Source organism: Pogona vitticeps, chromosome 6, assembly GCF_051106095.1.
Source record: "Pogona vitticeps strain Pit_001003342236 chromosome 6, PviZW2.1, whole genome shotgun sequence".
Taxonomy (NCBI): domain Eukaryota; kingdom Metazoa; phylum Chordata; class Lepidosauria; order Squamata; family Agamidae; genus Pogona; species Pogona vitticeps.
The window spans coordinates 71,837,210-71,857,042 of record NC_135788.1 but is presented as its reverse complement, the minus strand read 5'-3'; the positions used below and the strand labels follow the sequence as shown (position 1 = coordinate 71,857,042).

General features: G+C 41.2%; 1 protein-coding gene across 43 annotated transcripts in view; it reads right to left on the bottom strand.

Moving 5' to 3' along the window:
* CLASP2 (cytoplasmic linker associated protein 2) overlaps positions 1-19,833 on the bottom strand; it is a 212,545-nt gene that overhangs the window by 188,099 nt on the left and 4,613 nt on the right. For all 43 annotated transcript variants that reach the window (XM_078377537.1, XM_078377543.1, XM_078377539.1 and 40 more), the window contains exons 2-3: positions 9,064-9,142; positions 2,240-2,343 (exon numbers count right to left, since the gene is read on the bottom strand). In XM_078377537.1, coding sequence (XP_078233663.1) covers positions 2,240-2,343; positions 9,064-9,142 — 183 coding nt within the window. The remainder of the gene's footprint in view (positions 1-2,239; positions 2,344-9,063; positions 9,143-19,833) is intronic.

Below are 19,833 nucleotides of genomic sequence, written 5' to 3'. Positions count from 1 at the left end.
AGTGCACTGGAGCAGGTGACTGTACAGCCAAAGGAATCCGAACTGTGCCTCCAAGAATGGGAAGCAACCAAAGTCATCTTGAACATTTGTGGCTGATAGGGTTATATGCCCTGCAAACTGGGTGGCCTTACACGTATGGTCCAAGAGCACCACTAGCAGCAGGACCTCTAAACCACAAGTGAATATTTATGCCCAAAATCTCTGGGAAGGTTCCTATGAGTTGGAATTGACATGGAAGCAAATAATAGTGATTAATTATGGTAATTAGAGTTAAATGAATAAATTAACAATTCTTTGATATGCTACAAAGATGCCTCTAATGTGACATAACTTAAGTGTTAGTTTTACAACTACAACTTGTGCAGTCTTTTAAGAAGCCATCCCACTTCACACTCACAGAAGAGATGTTATTAGAGATGGTGATGGATTGGGGAAAAAAGGTGATTTGGTGGGACATTTACAAGCAGCCTGGCTGCAAAACAGAAACCAGGGTTTGCCTTCCGGCAGCCAGCCTGCTTCTCAATGTCTTGACAATCAGCTGGTCAGCAGGTCATTGACCAGCAGGCTGGCTGTGGGAAGGCAAACCTCGTTTCTGCTCCTGCAGCCAGTCTGCATGGAGGGACTAATAAAAATGGGTAAATATTTCTCTCTTCATATTCATCGGGGTCTCCAGACCTGACAAATATGAAGGGATGAATATCCACAAATCAGCGATATTTCATGTTTCATTCCCATATCTAGATATTATTTGTAATACAGTCCCTGCTATGATACATGTGTGCATCCTTGTATTTTTCTTTAATCCTAATTTATTAATATATAAAATGTAGTCAATTAGACTATCCACCTCAAAAGTCACACAGCTATCAAAAACAGGAATTTTTCTAATAGAGGAATGAATAGAATTTTTTTAATCCACAGTTTTTGAAGTATGATTTGAAAATATATGTTTTTTTTTTTTATAATTTTATTTTCAAAACTATTGGGTAATGGGGAAGGAATACAAAAGGCAAAGGGCAGTGGGGGGGATGGAAAAAGGGTTTTGAGAATAAGAAAACATCAAATGCATAATCATTCAATCTTTCATATCAAGTATATAAACATCTAATCTATTCATGTTCCAATAAAGGTTCATCTTTCTTCTTCTTTTTCTTCTTCTTTTGACTATTTTGTCTATGTATTAACCTCTTTAGCTTTCAACTTATACGTGTAATACAGCTTAAATCTATGTTATTCCCACAGCATCAGAACACCAAGGCCAATTGTGAAATATATCCCCTCTTTCACCCTCCTTTTTTCTTGAGAATACACTCAACAGATCCAAAATAATATAAATTCTGCTCTCCCCTCCCCTTTCCTCCCTGTGCTTGTTTTGTTTCTGCGACTCTTTTTTCTTCCATATTTTAAAAGGGGGAACAATATCATTCAAAGTTTGCTTTTCAACCTCAATTTTCTTATCTGTTATCGCTACATCGCTTACTGGGTGGCCCTCCATCCCTTGTATATTATCTGATATCTTCATCAATACAACCGGTTCTGAGATCTCTTTTTGGTGTAATTTAACCATTTGAAAATATATGTTAATGTATCTTCCACCATTTTAAGAATATGTAACACTTCACCAGATATCTTATCTTCAGGTAAATCATTTAAGCTGCAATTGATAAATATTGTCTACAGAAACCTTGGTTGGAAGTAATCATGTTCAGGATCAGTGTGCATTTTAAAAAACAAGAGCATGTATATACACAATAATTATCAGTGTACAATGATGATGTGCAAATGTGAACAGGCTCCTGGTATCCTTAATATTTGTGTAGAAGAGTGCACACAAAAAACATAAAACATCATTTCCTGAGAATTCCTCTTTTACAGACATTTTTAAAAGTTCAGCTCTCCTTTGTTTCTAGTTGCAATTATATCCTTCACTTTTGACAAAACATAATAGATCTGGAGACACATCCTGAATTCAAGAAACACCATGCCACTGTTTCAACAAGAAACACAAAACAAAACAAAAGCAAAAAAAAGAGAGATATTTTGGCACTTTAAAGACTAATTGCTATAGTTCAATGTAAGCTTTCATGGAATGTTGCCCACTTCTTCAGACATAAAGTAAAATAGTATAACAGTTAGTCTTTGAAGTGCCACAATGTCTTTTCCCCGGCTTTTGTTTTGTTTTGCATTTCTTGTTGAAATGCTTGCAAAACTAACACAACTACAAGTCCGAAAACCATACCATCGGTGGAGCTACTTGATCCATTAACTTCAAAACAAGATTTTGTGCTTGTTCTCGAACTTGATCTTTGGCATCTCCCATTCGATCCATCAACACTACAAGAACTAGGAGACAGAAACAAGAATTACAGTGCTAAGTAAGGTATGTTTCTCAGTAAAAAGTTAACATGAACCTCACTGTCAAGTCAATAATGTCTAACCCAACAATGCAGCAGCAGATCACGTTTTACATAAAGCAAAGGTGGATCATAGCATACCATATATATATATATATATATATATATATATATATATATATATATATATATATATATATATATATATATATATATATATATATATATATATATATATATATATATATATATATATATATATATATATATATATATATATATATATATATATATATATATATATATATATATATATATATAACTTTTACTTTTTTATTTTTATGGTATATATATATAAAGTCACTTTCAAAGCAATTAACTTCATTACACCAACCCAACGCTTTCAAAACAATGTGTAATCTCTTGACCACTCCGGACCTCTAAATATAGACAGAGAGAAAATACTGCACCACTGTGAACTACTGCAAATCCTATGAATCCTCAACGTAGAAGCTATTCACTAAGTACTCCAAAAAGTAAAAAAAATCTCTTCTCCAAGGCTGTTATTTGCCCATGATTTTACAATATTACAACCTATCCACCTGTTCTTTGTTTTTTATTAAACACAGCCTTCTCATGTCCACTACTGTATAAAAACCATTGTGCAAAATCTTTTAAATATAAAATGATAACATTTGGTCATATATGGTCACAATTTCTTTTGTTTAGTTAACTTCTGAATGTGCAGACTTTTTAAATACCAAGTTAATGGCCCAATCAGGTACCTTAAAAGTTTTGATTAACCAGCCCAGTTGATTTTACAGGTAGAACCTACATTGATAATATCTTGCTTGCCAGTTCATTGTTAAGTTTCTTTCTTTTTCTTCCAAAGAATGTCAGAGGATGAATATACTTCCAAGTGCTTGAAATCCCAATTTGGAACTTAGAAGTAACTGACTGCAAATAATGTTACTTGTAATTAATTATTTTCTCTAATAAATAAGATGGAACTATATCATAATACAACTGTAGCTTCACAAGGAGTGACACAACTCTTTTGTGATGTAACACTAGCTTTTCAATTACTTCCATAATATAAGCATGTAGCCTTCCTAAATATTAATAAGGAATATTAAACAATTCAAGCACTGATTTATATTGTGTCCACAGCTAAATGAAAATAATATTATCAAAAATAACTTACAGTAGCATTACATTTTAAAAAGGAAAAATTATAGGTACTAGTTACACGGAATTACAACTGTTACTAACTACCTTTGAACCATAAGTATCTGAGCTCTGTTTAATACATGAAGACTGCACACAGTTTTAAAAACCTGTGTAGCTATAATTACTCCACCACAAGCCATACATGGCTTGACTTTCAACTAGCATCATAAAATTTTAAAAAATGTTCATATATAAACAGGCAAGTGCATTTCTTCTCACAAAACATTTATGATATGGTTTTTGTGTATTAATTGTTGCCTGTGTAACAGCCCAAATCCTGTTGGGCAAGTTCTGCCTGCACAACAGGATAATGTCAGCAGCAATGGCATTTTTGGGGTGCACATGACTTCATCTCATTGCACGTCTGCCATGTGAACCCCAAAATAAAAAAGGAAGTCTTTCACCACTAGCAATCTATTGATATCATTCCAGACATATGAAACAATACTTTTGTGAATATACAGTGGTGCCTCCACTTACGACCATAATCCGTTCCAGAAGATGGACATAGCTCGAAATACATTGAAATGCAATTAATCCATTTAAAGGCCGAAGAAAACAATCACCGAAAAAAAAAAATCACTGCAAGACTCATTGGAAACACGATTAATCCCTTCTGCAGAAGGGGGAGGGGAAAGAAAAGCAATCAAGCGTGCAAGACCCATTGGAAATGCGCAGAAAACAAATGGAGCAGATCGGAAATGCACAGAGAACAAAGGGGGCAGGTTGGAAATGCAAAGAAAACAACGGAAAAAGCAAGGGAAGCATGCAGGACCCATTGGAAATGGGGAAGCTCCCCCAAAAGCAACCAAACCTCCCAAGACCCATCAGAAATGGGGGGAAAACCCCCAAAAGCAACCAAACCCCCCAAGACCCATCGGAAATGGGGAAAAAAACACTCCAAAAAGCAACAAAAAACCCCAAGACCCATCAGAAATGGGGGGAACCGAAAAACAAACAAACCCTCCAAGACCCATCACAGCACAGAAAAAAAACCCAGCTGAAAACCACGCTGCAAAAACAGCCAGAACAGTTTTTTAGAGGAGAAAACAGCACCTTACAAGGCAGCCTGAAACTTCCCTGCAAACACACACACACACACTCTCAGAAGCAAAAGGAGGCAGTCCCAAGCTTCCTCCAACGCACATTCTCTAACTGCTGGCGTGAAAGAGCTACAAAGAAGCAGCCTCGTTGCCACCTACAGTTAGTAATTTGAATTTCCCGCCTTTTTCCCTGCCTTTTTCTGTTTCTAAGTGGAAGCTCCGGTCGCAAGTAGAAGCAAAATTTTGCGGCCAGAGCTGGTTGTAACTCGAAATGGTCGTAAGTAGGGACGTTTGTAAGTTGAGACACCACTGTATCTTAGACTCAGAGGTGCTGCTCCATGCCAGCCAACACAGAGATGCTATGCATTTCTTACACAATAGCATCACATTTTAATTAGGATGAAATGGGAGAAATATCCACATCAAATAGATTTTTATAGTATATCCTAGCAGAAGCAATTCTACAAATTATAGAACTCCAGTCACATATTACCACATAGACCAGTGGTTCCCAAACTTTTGTAACCCAAGTATTCTTGGACTGCAACTCCCAGAAACCCCAACCAGCACAGCTAGTGGTGAGGTTTCTGAGAATTGCAGTTCAAGAAAACCTAGGTTATCCAAGGTTAGGAATCAGTGGCAAAGATGAAATATCTCCTTTAAGATTTGAAAATTATTATGAATATCTTGGGTTAAAAACAGATCAAAAAGCACTAAAATTTTAAATACTGTACCCAAAACAACATAAATATTATTGATCAGAAATAATGGATTAAATCCAGTAGTCACAACCAGAGTAAGATAAAGGTAAAGATTCCCATTGACATTTAGTCCAGTCATGTCTGACTCTAGGGCGTGGTGATCATTCCCGTTTCCAAGCCATAGAGCCTGTGCTTCTCCAAAGACAGTTTCCGTGGTCACGTGGTCAGCACGACTAGACACGGAACACCGTTACCTTCCCACCAAGGTGGTACCTATTTATCTACTCACATTTTTATATGCTTTCGAATGGCTAGGTTGGCAGGAGCTGGGTCAAGCGATGGACGCTCACTCCATCACGTGGATTCAATCTTACAACAGCTGGTCTTCTGACCTTGCAGCACAGAGGCTTCTGCGGTTTAACCCGCAGCGCCATCACATCCCTACAACTAGAGTAAGCCCACTGAATAATGGAATTTAGAGGAATTGACACCGTCCCCACTGATTCAATGGGTCTACTCTAGTTGCAACCTACTACTAGATCTACTATATCTCAGCTATTGCTATTTTAATAACTAAGGGACACAGTATAGCTCAAGTTAGATATAACCCAGTGTTCTGTTTGTACATGTGGCATCTGTTAATATCACAAAAGGCTCTCTCTACTCAATGTTAGTTTTCTGTAATTTGTCTGGTTCCATATGCAAAGTTATATAAATGTTACCCACTTTGTGTACTCATGTTCACAAATGTATGTATGTGTCCATATACCATTTAGTAGGGGTTATTTAAACTGTTGTTAATTGTTCTGGACGATTTTCTCTTCCCTTGTCTTTCAAGCTAATTAATACAAAGTGTTACTTCTTCTGTTCCTCATTAGTCCAGAAGGAATGATCCTTAAATGAAGCTACATTTTAAAATACCCTTCCAAGTTTACTGCTTTTTTAATTATATATTGCTATAGCAGACAGACATAGAAATACAGTGGTGCCTCACTTAGCGATGTTAATTCGTTCCGAAAAAATCGCTGCTAAGTGATTTCATCGCTAAGCAAAAAGCGGTTTCCCATTGAAATGCATTGAAAACCAGATAATCTGTTCCAATAGGAACGAATTGCTGTCCTTAAGTGAAAATCGCCATAGGAAACATCGCTAAGCGAAACACAGTTCCCCAATTGAAATGCACTGAAACCTATTCAATGCATCTCAATTGGGGGGGGGGGAATACAACAACAAATTTAAAAAGTGTCAGAACAAAGTCAAATTTAGTTAACAAAGGGTTTATTAAGTGCACTTTATGATTTCAAACATTTTAAACAGTAAACTTTAACTTTATAAATAACAGAAAAACATTTAAAAAATAGCAAACATGAGGCTGTTTAAACCATCGTTAAGCAACACAGGGGATCCAAAATTTAATCGCTATGTGAAGCATGGTCCCAACCATCGCTAAGCAAAAATCGCCCATAGGGACCATCGCTAAATGAAGCGCAAAAATGCTCTGAAAAAGTCATCGCTAAGCGATTTCATCGCTAAACGGAGCGCCCGTTAAGCGAGGCACCACTGTATATCACAATGTTCAAATACATGTTTATGTGCCTTTAAAACATAATTTTCTGAACTATATGCAAGACATGTCTTTTAGATACATATAAAATATCCCCCAAAATGCATAATCTTTCAGTGAAATGTTCCTTATAAGGAAAAAAAAAACCCCTGCTTACTGTAACTGCACTGATAATTATATGGCAAAAAAGTGCATATAAATTTTGCTATCATTCTTAGGAACACTTAAGCTCTTAACAAAGCATCAAACAATAGAGCTGAATAATTCCATTTGCCCTTGGACGACCCAAACATACATAGATCAGTTCAAAAGTTTGATCCTATAATAATGAATCTGAATAGTACTTAATGTCATAAGTGATTTTGCATGACTAAAGCCAAGCTGTGATTTGATGTAAATAACTCTGACATTTAAAAGCACTGAGACACTTTTCCCAACGTTTTTAAAATAAAAACTAGATGAAAAGAAACATGTGTACATTATTGAAACTAGAGAAATCCTATGTGTGTGAATACTTGGAACTGCTGTATTAGTAAAAAGCATTTATTCCTGGTAAGTCATATCTTCCTCTCTCTCCCCCTCTCTGTAATTTTATTTATAGTAGGCAGTTAATTTTGCCTAGTGAAGAAGACCAAATTATTTGCATTAAAAACTGTAAAGGATACATTTTTATCTGGTATAAAAGAGTAGCTCGTTTACTTATCCCCCCCACCTCTTTCTCCAGCCTACTCTTCCTAAGCAGAGAAAGTACTAATTCATGAATTTAGTACATTACTATATTCACTCAGACATCAACTTGTCATTTGTATGAGAGTTTAAACTAGGGTAAACACTGATCTATCATGGTAATGTCTATCACAAAATGCAGCCAAGTAGGTATGGGTACAGTCAGTGCCACAAAGGGACATACTCAGAGTAACTACAGGAACAACCCTTTCACAGTGGAAGAAAAGTGGTATGTAAATGTCCTTGGAAATAAGAAGTGTTGCCAGATCAAAGCTCATCAACATTTCTCTACAGTGGCCACCAGATGTGTATAAGAGATCCCCAAAACTGTGCCTCCCACATCCTTCTTCTGTCCCTTCATTCTGGCAGGCCAGGCTGCTGTGGACATGTCCATAATGTCACGGTGTCAGCAGGAAGCAACAGGTCAATAAAAGACAAGATTGCACTGCCCTGCTACATTGCCAAGGATGAGGCACGGAATCAAGGAGAACAAGGATGCTATCTCACTAACTTGCCCATCCACTTTGCCTCCTTCTCATGCAGACGTTGCAGTGGGTGGAGTGGCACACGGTGAGGTCTGAAGGTTTTGTGTGCATGCTGGGTGCATTTGTGCTGCTTGCTCTAGGCACCAACATTTCAAGTTACAGTTCTACAGTGGTGCCCCGCTTGACGATTACCTCGTTAGACGAGGAAATCACTTAACGATGAGTATTTTGCGATTGCTATAGCGATAGCAAAACGGTGTTTTAATAGGCAAAAATCAGCTGTATCATGATTGGTTCCCTGCTTCGGGAACCGATTTTTCGCTACACGACGATTTAGAAACAGCTGATTGGCGGTTCTCAAAATGGCCGCCCACTGTTTCCCAGACCTCATTTCGCAAGACAGGCATTGGAAAAAGGCCACCCTATGGGGGATCTTTGCTGGACGAGCAGGTATTTCGCCCATTGGAACGCACTGAACAGTTTTCAATGTATTCCAATGGGCTTTTTTATTTCACTTGACGACGATTTCGCTCTACAGCGATTCCACTGGAACGGATTAACGTCGTCAAGCGAGACACCACTGTACTTAGCAGAGATTACTTCACAGAAGAGGTAGATGATAAAACAATCACCTTCCTCTATGGCCCTCTGAATATTGCTGAGAAGCAACTCCTACAATCCCTGATCACTGGGCTTTATGATTGGAGTTACATTGAATCCTAGCTAGAAAGCCACAAATTCTACATCCCTGTCCTTAAAAAACAATGGTATGGTTCTTCCTCCAGCAGCTGTTCCCCTGTATTTTAAAAAGAAAACAAATATGTAAATGTGTATACTCCTCTCGAGACAAAACCTGGGAAACTGACAATCTGTAAATTAAGGCTATCATAAGAAATTAATAACTGTGTCTACATCACTCATGTTCAGCTTTTTTTCAAAGGAAATGCAAAATCTACTCACCAGTTCCTATGTAAGATTTAAAGCGTCCCAGCAGTCTGTCAACAAAGGCACCTAGGAGATCTAGTCCAAGTAATGATACCTATGGAAATAATTAAAGCATTAAAAAGCATGAATGCTACACTTCACGAGGTATCTAAGTAGGTCTCACAGATGTATAATGTCTGACAAAATAGGATTCTTGAAAGTTATGTAGCTGGTCTTGTACACTACAAATAAATGATATTTTGTGTTTGGAGCAAATGTATAGCACAACTTTCAGCTCATATTTGGTTTCTACTTCAACATGTACAGCAGAACTCAATCTTACAAAGGGGCAAATTCTGGCCCATTGGCTGCACTGTACCTCAGAGTCCCAAATGCATCCTCTGCCACATCACACCTTTGTGATCTCTAAGGGGTATGTGTGGGAATATTGCCATGTTTTTCAATCTCTTCCCCACTCCCCATTTTCTTTTATTGTTTTGTAGAAATTGATATGAGGGGGCTTTTATTTTTAGTCAGTTAAAAAGAACCTTTTTATAAATAAAAATATATATTTTGGGGTGTGATGTGCAATGTGATATGACCAAGACAAGATTGGGAATGTGCAGCCATGAACCTTTGTTATAAATTTTGGTGTAGGATAACAGAATTCATCAAAACCCAGTGTCAAACAATACAGTGCTCACCAGAGCTCTCCCCCCTCCCCAACTCTGTTACTGCTGGGCACTCCTCTAAGCAGTTAAGTCTGCAGTACAGAAATTTATGGAATAATAAATAAATACAGGTCTTCATCAGGCTGTAGATGGTACAGAAAAAAGTATAAGAGTTCCAAAAATCATAACCAGATCTGTGTGTCAGGCTCCTATGTTAAGTTTCAAAATGGAGACTGCCAACTCAGTTCAGAGATTCAGGTTTCAAATTCGACCTATAACCTGTGTCTGCAGCCTCTCATCCCCATTTTGAAACCTACTTTTAATAAAAGAGCTTGGAACACAGATCTGGTCATTATTTTCAGAACACTTATGTGTTTTTTTCTCCTGCTTATCACACAGCTGTGTGATAACCAGTCTGATGAAAAAGCATTGTAAAGCAAGCTGCTTATATACTGCCCCATAGCACTTCAAGCACTCTGGGCAGTTTACAAGTTAATTATGCAGGCTACACTCCCCCCCTCCCGTACTCATTTTAACAACCTCAGAAAGATAGAAGGCTGAGTCAACCTTGAGCCGGCTACCTGGAATAGAACCTTTGGTCATAAGCACAGTTTTGGCTGCAGTACAGCAGTTTAACCACTGCACCATGTAGACCGGTACAGAAAAGCTAACATTATGTTTTTGATTTTTAGTGCTTTCATAAAGTTATTACCAATCCATGGCTCTGAAATGTGTACAAGGATCACATGCCATTTTTTGTTTTCAATTCACTTCTTGCATCTCAAGAAGAGGTAGGCATCTTTCAGTCTTGAGAGACTATAGTAACATGCTCTGAATTAGAGGTCTTGGAACATTGTCTAAGGGTGGCTGAGAAGACTAATTTGAGAGTGACAATTCCTTACACACTGAAGACAAATACAATCTGTCCCCTGTCCAACTCCCTGGTTTTGCTGGTTTTGCTGATGAACAAGTGCCTCTTCAAATTGGGAGAGGTCATCCTGCACCGCCTGCCTCACGTTGAATGCTCATGTGTCAGGTTTTCCCATCTGTTGAGGTCCGGGGGAATTTTCCCTGCACTAATTCTCCATACAGGAGATCTTCTGGAATCCAACCATCAGCCATTATCACAACATATTCAAGTCAACACAGACATCGCTGTTCCAGTAATGTATACATGCTGAAAATTCCAGCTCGTTCTAGGACTACTGTATTTGGAACTTTGTCCTGCCAGGTGATACCAAAAATCTGTCAGAGGCAACGCATATGGAAGGTGTTCAGCTTCCTCTCCTGCCATGCACAAAGGGTCCAGGACTCACTGTAGTACATGAGTGTACTCAGGACACAGACTCTATAGTCCTGGATTTTGGTATATGCTGTCACTTCTTATTAAGCCTTAGAGTCTGTGTGAGTCTAGAAAACATGGTGGCTGCTTTGCCAATGCCTTTATCCAGCTTGACATCTAGAGAAAGCGAGTGTCAAAGATTGTTGAGCCAAAGTACACAAAATTGTAAACAACCTCTAATTCTTGTGTAGAGATGGTAATAGAGGGAGGTGAGTCCACGCCCTGGCTCATGACTTGTGTTTTCTTCACGCTGATTGTTAGTCCAAAATCTTGGCAGGCCTTACTAAAACGATTCATAAATCGTTGGAGCTCTTCAGCAGAATGGGCAACAACAGCTGCATCATCAGCGAAGACGAAGTCCCGCATGCATTTCAGCTGGACTTTGGTCTTCACTCTCAATCTAGGGAGGTTAAAGAGCTTTCCATCTCATCTAGTCTGGAAATAGTCACACTCTGTTGCAGTTCCAAAATTCCATGACAGCAAAAAAGATCCCAAACAGAGCTGGCGTGATGACACAGCCCTGTTTCACTCCGCTTCAGATGCCAAAGGGATCTGATGTTGAGCCATCAAAATCTATAGTACCCATTTCTTCATGAAAGGACCTGATGATGTTAAGGAGTCGAGTATTTTAAAAAGGCCCAGTCCCTGCTAACCAAATCAAAGGCCTCTGTAAGATCTATGAAGGCCACAAAGAGTAGCTGACGTTGTTCCCTACATTTCTCCTGCAACTGTCTGAGGGAAAATACTATGTCAATGGTGGATCTATTAGCTCGAAATCCACACTGTGATTCTGGACAGACCCTGTCTGCAAGCACCTGGAGTCTCTTCAGCACAATACGGGCAAGCAGCTTCCCTACAACGCTGAGAAGAGAGATGCCACAGTAGTTATTGCAGTCCCCTTGTCACCTTTGTTCTTCTACAATGTGACAATGTTTGCATCCTTCATGTCTTGTGGTACTCTACCTTCCCTCCAGCAAAGACAAAATATTTCATACAGCTCAGTGGTGATGATCTCTTTGCAGGACTTCAGCACTTCAGCAGGGATGTTATCCTCAGGTGCCTTGCCGGAGGCGAGGGAATCCAAGGCCACTTTTATATCTGCTAAAGTTGGTTCGCTGTCCATCTCTTCCAAGGCAGGAAGGCACTCAATGCTGCTTAATGCCTCTTTGGTTACTACATTCTCTCTAGAATATAGCTCAGAGTAGTGCTGCACCCAGCATTCCATCTGCTGTGCAAGGTCCTGGATGATCACACCTGTAGCAGACTTCAAAGGTGCAGATTTCTTCTGTATTGGACCTAAAGCTTGCTTGATACCATCATATATTCCCTTGATGTTACCTGTGTCCACTGCTATCTGTATCTGAGAGCACAGCTGAAGCCAATAATTGTTGGAACATCTCTTGGCAGCCTGTTGGACTTGCCTACGAGCAGCTCGAAGAGCTTGCAAGTTGTTCTCACTAGGACAGGCTTTGCATGCTGCTAGAGCTCTCTTCTTTTCCTCTTTGGCTGGCATCAGCTCCTCTGAATGGGCTTCAAACCAGACTGCCATATTTTTGTTCTTCTTGCCAAATGTGGACAAGGCGGTGTTATAAACAGCGTTCTTGAAACATTCCCATCATTCAGGTGCATTTGCATCAGCCGAGCCTAGAAGTTTCCTCAAGCGCTTGGGAAATTCCTCCACTTTTATCTGATCGCAAGTCTTGCTGATGTCGATATGTGGTCTTCCTTCCTTTTTTGTGTGATATAATCTCTTTATTCGCAGGTTTACTCTGCTACACACCAGGAAGTGATCAGTATCGCAATCAGCACCCTGATAACTGCATGTGATCATAATACTAGGAAGGCTAGAGCGTTTAATGAGGATCAAAACAAGCTGATGCTAATGCTTCAATCTTGGATGTCTCCAAGAGATTCCTTGTTGAAGCTGACACAGACCATAATGACAGCAAAACTCGAGCAAGTGTTGGCCATTTTTGTTCATCTTCCCAATGCCAAAACAGCCTAAACAAGTGGGCCAAGAATTGTAATCAGCACCAACTCTAGTGTTAAAGAATCCGAGAATGAACAGCGGCTCTCTCGTGGTTATTTTTTTGATAGTAGCTGCCAGATTGTCATAGAAATAGTCTTTGACTTCTACTGTAGATCAGTGGTTCTTAACCTTGGGTTACTCAGGTGTTTTTGAACTGCAACTCCCAGAAACCTCAGCCAGCACAGCTGGTGGTGAAGGCTTCTGGGAGTTGCAGTCCAAAAACACCTGAGTAACCCAAGGTTAAGAACCACTGCTGTAGATGACAGTGTTGGTGCATATGCACCAATGAGGGTGACCAGTCCTGCTGATGAGTGGAGCTGCAGAGACAGGATTCTTTCACTCCCCACGGTAGGTGGAACAGTGGATCTCAGCAGAGTATTTCTAACCACAAAGCCAACACAATATTCCCTGGTCTCATTCAATGGCTTTCCCTGCCAGAAGAATGAGAAGTCTTTTTCTTTGACAGATCCCTAATCTGGCAATCTCATCTCTTAGGCAACAATGTCCATCTGCAGCCTACTCAGTTCCATGTCGATGACAGCTGTCTTGCCTGCATTGTCTATTTCCTGCAGGTCATCAGAGAAGCCAGGGATCATTGTTTGAACATTCCAGGTGCCCAGCTTTAAGGCCGAAGTTTTCTTATGATTGTTGCATGGTGCAGGGTTATCGATCTGCTTATCCACTTTCACCCTGAACCCCACGCACCCCATGAGGTTAACAGAGAATGGTGAGGCAGCACCTTACTGGCTGGGGACTGCCCAGCTTAAGGCGGGCGGTAGCTACCTAGTGAGATGTAATGACCTCTCCCACCATTGGAAGTAGCCCCTGGTGTCACACTCTACACCAGGGGTCTCAAACTCAATTTACCTAGGGGCCGCTGGAGGCAGAGTCTGGTGAGACTGGGCCACATCAGATTTTCTGCCAAGCAGAGCAAGAGCGCGAGGAAGCCGCCCAGGAGTTTCCTTAGCCCGGCTCGGGCTCAGAGGAGGGGAGCGCGAGCGCTCCTCACTGGCCATGACCCCCTCCAGCTCCTTCTTCACTACCACCACCACCAGCAGCAGGACAAAGAAGCGGAGAAGGGAGGGAGCGCCAGCGACCGCCTAGTCGGGGGGGAGGGCACGACATAAAATTTTTAAAAACCCATACAGAATTGCCTTGCCAAAGGAGAAAAGCCCCCACAGGTACCCACAAAATTAAACAGAATGGGGTGGGCCCTCCAGAGGTGCGAGCATGCATGTGTGCGCGCATGTGCGCATGCACACACACATGGAGGTCCGGCAACTGAGGGCCCCTCCTCAAAAAAGGCGCACTCAGCAGCAGCAGCTACCCTCATCACAACAGAGGAGCAAACTTTGCAAGTCGAGGCCAGGCAGCCTCCAGAGCCAAGCCAGCTGAAGCAGGATGAAGAGGAGGAGAAGGAAGCACCGCCGGGCGCTGAGGTGGCCGCTGGCCAGGCTGGTGCTGGGGGTGCTGAGAGAGAGAGAGAGCCAGAGAGCTGCTTCCCTGGAAGAGGCGCTTTCGAGGGAGGGCTGGGAGTGAGCTCCGCTCTCAGGCATCGCACGGCGGTGGTTCAGGGAAAAGGGCTGGCAGCGCGCCTCGCTCGCCGGCTCTCACTCAAGACAGCACCTCTTGCACCCTCCATCAACTGCAGCCTGCCTGCCGTTCTGGCAGGAGTTGCCAGAACGTCACAAACTGCCTCCAGGAATCTGACTCCGTATTTGGCCTCGAGGTTAATCCTGAAGCCTTTTCCATTGGTGGCTATAGCCACAAGGCAGTGGAGGTTTGAAATAGATAAGGCAAGGCTTTTTTTTTACTCTTGACAGCAGAGGGCGTGTGGGTGCTTTGGGGGGGCAGGCAAGGTGGGAGCCGCAAACTATTGTCTGGTGGGCCGCAAATGGCCCCCGGGCTGCATGTTTGAGACACCAACTGCTCTACACCAATTGAGTGAAGATGTATAACCAGTAACTGCTACTTCCCGTGTTATTTTGATGCTATATGAGAAGCTGGAGTGTCCTCTCCAGAGCACGAAGCCTGGGTAAAATAATATTGAAGATAGACTGTTACCCAAGCAGCAAATCTCCCCTCTCCACATCACTGAAATAGTCCAATGGAAAGGCACGAGTCAATACAACTGGTTCCAGCAACGTCGCAGGAGTTGCCAGAACATTACAAACTGCCTCCAGGACTCCGGCTCCGTATTTGGCCTTGAGGTTAACTCCTGAAGCCTTTTCCATTGGTGGCTATAGCCACAAGGCAGTGAAGGTTTGAAATCGGAGTTTTCCTTCTCCTAGACGGGCTGCCTTCCAAGGCTAACAAGCCCCACCTACATGGGATCTCAGGAAGAGCACTTTAATCAATAAAAGTGTGGAGGCAGAGAAATTGAGCAATAGACAGCTAAGGATTTTTTTAAGGACAGGAGAAATAGTGGGTTATCTGGATGTCAAAAAGGAGCATGAAGCCAGAGAAAGATAAATAGTATGGTGGAGAGGATAGATAATAGCAGGGAAGGTGGCCAACATAAATTGGAAGGGGAAAATTAAAGGAATACAAGGTAAGATTAGTGAAGCTAACTCAGATGTGATAACAGAGATAAAGGAGCAAAAAGAAAGAGTGAGGGCATAAGAAGACAGGGACAAGCAAGGAAAACTGGTGAAGAGCAATAAAGGATGGATGAGCTAAATGTTAAGCTTGGAGAAGAAGGCAAATTATTGAGAAGAGTGAGGAAACAGAGAGATAGATCTTCACTAGAAATCAAAGGTAGCAAACACATATAGAGTTCGGGTGGATCCAAGAATCTTGTTTAGCCAGGCTAATGCTGGAGGATGAGTTTTATTAAAGCCAATTTACACTGACAGAGGCGTTCACATATGCCAAAAAATCAGTTTCACAAGCACTTTAAAATAAGCTACCTTCTTGTGGCTCAGTAAAATATCTTGCTTTGCAAGAAAAAAAATCACAATTTTCAGGCAAAAAAATCTGAGCTTCCCTATGCATTGTGTGATTGCAATTTTAAAAACTGATTTCAAACATGCCAAACACAACACAAAAATAGTCTTTTAAAAAATGTGTAACCATGGCCTAAGTTGGTTCTATTCCCCATGAACACTTACATCTTTTTAAATGATGCAAGATTCTTGTGTTTGCAATCATTTACAGTACTAAGGCAATACATTCTGAACTGGGACCAAAATCACCTGAAGAATTCATAAACATTACATGAAGAATGAAGGATTATTATTTAAATTTTCTTTATCCTCTTAAACAAATGTCTGTGACAGCTACTGTTACTAGAACATCTCAAGAAAATATGTACTCATTTTTTTATTAGAAATAATTTTTTAAAAGTTTGTGTTTATTACCATTATTCAATACTCTTTTAAGAAAAAATGTAATTTAAATTTAAGGATAAGAGAGGTGGGGAATCATAAGAATATGACCCCGAAAGGTCTAACCACCACTATAGTAAGACAGTTACCTTGAGAGAAGCCCCTCTGAAAACAGGGGTACAAGTACTTACTACAATCTAATACTGTACTTCATAACATGACCAATAATAATAAAAAAAGAACAGCTAGCTTTTAAATGGTAATCCATCTTCCTCAGGATGTACAGTAAGATTTTGGGGATAGTCCAGATAAGAGTCCCAAAAAGTCATAGCAGGTGATTGTGTCAGATCTGCTTCTTAAAGTGAGTTCAAATGGCTTCTGAGTGGTGGTGGTTTCAAACTCAAACCCAGGTAACATAAAAGCTCTTTGCAGCCAGTATTTGAACTCACCTTAAGAAGCAGACCTGGCACAATCATTTGCCATGAATTTCTTGGAGTCTCATATATATTTATTTCTTGAACTTTCTACAAAATATTGATGCATAGCCTGAGGAAGAGGACGACCACTGAATGCCATTTGTTTTATGTTTTTAGTGGTCTAATAAAGGTATCTCTTGCATTTGTATTATTCTGAGGACCACATAGCCTTTTTCTAAATTATGGAGGATACCGTCAATGGCTACCAAGGCACCATTGTCTGGAAGCCAGCATGGATTATTGACATCAGCCAAACAGGACTGCAGACTGAAGAAATCATCTGCTCGCATCCACCAGGTAACGCCACTAATTCGGATTCAATTGGTTTCTCCTTGTGGATAAACTTGAGGATTATACTGCAACAAAGCCCTTTGGGATTTTAATACTAGTTTGTCAACATATGATCTTACATAATCTTATATACCACACTATAATTATGAGTTCTATTCTAGGCTAAATAATTTTATGACTGTAACATAACTCCTAAATTAATTATTTAAAGTTGCACAACTAAGGAACAATCCTCTGGACATATACAAAACAGTTGAAAATATGTGTGTGTGTTATGTGGCATCAAGCTGAAACCAAATGATAGCAACCATAATATGGCTTTTACCGCAAGTGAAATATTTAAATACTGTTTTTCCCAATTTCACAAACTCATACATGCGTGTTCAGTGATTTTCCATGGCCAAGCAGTGATTCAAACTTCTTAGTCTCTATCCATTCTACCACAACGGGTAACATCTACCCATTTGTAAGCATACTTTTAAAATCTGGTACAGTGGGGTCTCGACTTACGAATGGCTCGACATACGAACGTTTCGACTTACGAACCGCTCTCATAGGAATATATGGACTCGACTTACGAACTTAGATTCGAGTTACGAACTCTTTTTTTCTCTTTTTTTTAAAGCTAAGTCATCTTAGGTTAAAAGGAAAAAAGAAAAAATATCCCCCTCTAGTGGCAGAAGGCGGAATAGCAGCTTCCCATTAGTTTCTATGGACGAAAAGAGCAGATACGGATTAAATGGTTTTCAATGCATTCCTATTGGAAATGCAGATTCGACTTAAGAACTTTTCAACCTGAGAACTGCCTTCCAATACGGATTAAGTTCGTAAGTCGAGACCCCACTGTATAAAATTAGAAATGTTTATATATGTGTAAATAAAACTAAGCCTATTAGTGCAGCATTACCTTGAGAATCCTCTTCATGGATTGCTGCCTTGTTGTGGCAAAGGGGCTTGAGTAACTCAGAGAAGCTATGGGTTATGCCGTGCAGGGACATCCAAGACGGACAGGTCATAGTGGAGAGTTCCGACTAAACGCGATCCACCTGGAGTAGGAATTGGCAAGCCACTCCAGTATCTTTGCCAAGATGCCCCATGAACAGAAACAAAAGGCTAAAAGATGTGACACTGGAAGATGGGCCCCTCAGGTCAAAAGGCATCCAACATGTTACTGAGGAACAGCGGAGGACAAGTACAAGTAGCTCCAGAGCTAAAGAAGTGGTTGGGCCAAAGTAAAAAGGATGTTCAGCTGTAGACGTGCCTGGAAGTGAAAGGAAAGTCTGATGCTGCAAAGAAAAATACTGCAGAGGAACCTGGAATGTAAGATCTGTGAACCTTGGTAAGCTGGATGTGGTCAAACAGGAAGCACCGCTGGGTGCTGAAGCGGCCACTGGCCGGGATGGTGCTGGGGGTGCCAAGAGAGAAAAAGAGCCAGAGAGTCACTTCCCTGGAAGAGACAATGGTGGCAGCTGCTGTTGGTGGCTTGGATGCGCTCTTTGAGGATGGGCTGGGAGCGAGCTCCGCTCTCAGGCATCGCTTGGTGGTGGCTCGGGCGCTCAGGGAAAAGGGCTGGCAGCGCGCCTCGCTCGCCGGCTCTCCCCCAAGACAACGCCCCTTGCATCCTCCATCCAGAACTGCAGCCTCCCAGCTGGCAGACAGGCGGGCTGGCTGGCAGGCTGCATTTCCGGATGGAGGGTGCAAGAGGCACTGTCTTGGGAGACATCCAGAGAGCAAGGTGAGGCTTTTTTGACTCTTGACAGCAGAGGACGGGTGGGCGCTTCGGGGGGGGGACAGGCAAGGTGGGGGCCACAAACTATCATCCAGAGGGCCACAAATGGCCCCCAGGCCACATGTTTGAGACCCCTAGTTTACCTTCTTGGGCTCCATGATCACTGCAGATGGTGACAGCAGCCACAAAATTAAAAGACACCTGCTTCTAGGGAGGAAAGCCATGACAAACCAAGACAGCATCTTAAAAACCAGAGACATCACCTTGCCAACAAAAGTATGCATGGTCAAAGCTATGGTTTTTCCTGTAGTGATGTATGGAAGTGAGAGCTGGACCATAAAGAAGGCTGACCGCCGAAGAATTGATGCTTTTGAACTGTGGTGCTGAAGGAGGCTCTTGAGAGTCCTCTGGACTGCAAGGAGAACAAACCTATCAATTCTAAAGGAAATCAACCCTGAGTGCTCACTGGAAGGAGAGATCCTGAAGCTGAGGCTCCAATTCTTTGGCAATCTCATGAGAAGAGAAGACTCCTTGGAAAAGACTTTGATGTTGGGAAAGTGTGAGGGCAAGAGGAGAAGGGGACGACAGAGGAAGAGATGGGTGGAAAGTGTCACCAAAGCTACCAACGTGAATTTGACCCAACTCCAGGAGGCAGTGGAAGACAGGAGAGAGCCTGGCGTACTCTGGTCCATCACGAAGAGTCGGACACGACTAAATGACACCAACCTTGAGAATCCAAATGTAGTACTTTAAAATGATTGCTTTGAGCAATGAGCACTTCTCTATTATTTCCATTACACAGTTATTGTTATTGTTGTTGCTGTTGTTACTGGTATTGTTACTGTTATGTTGATGATGCCACATTTCTCCCAACAAGGGACCCAAAGTGGCTCACAACATTAAAATTCACACAATTAAAAACACAATAAGTTAAATACAGTG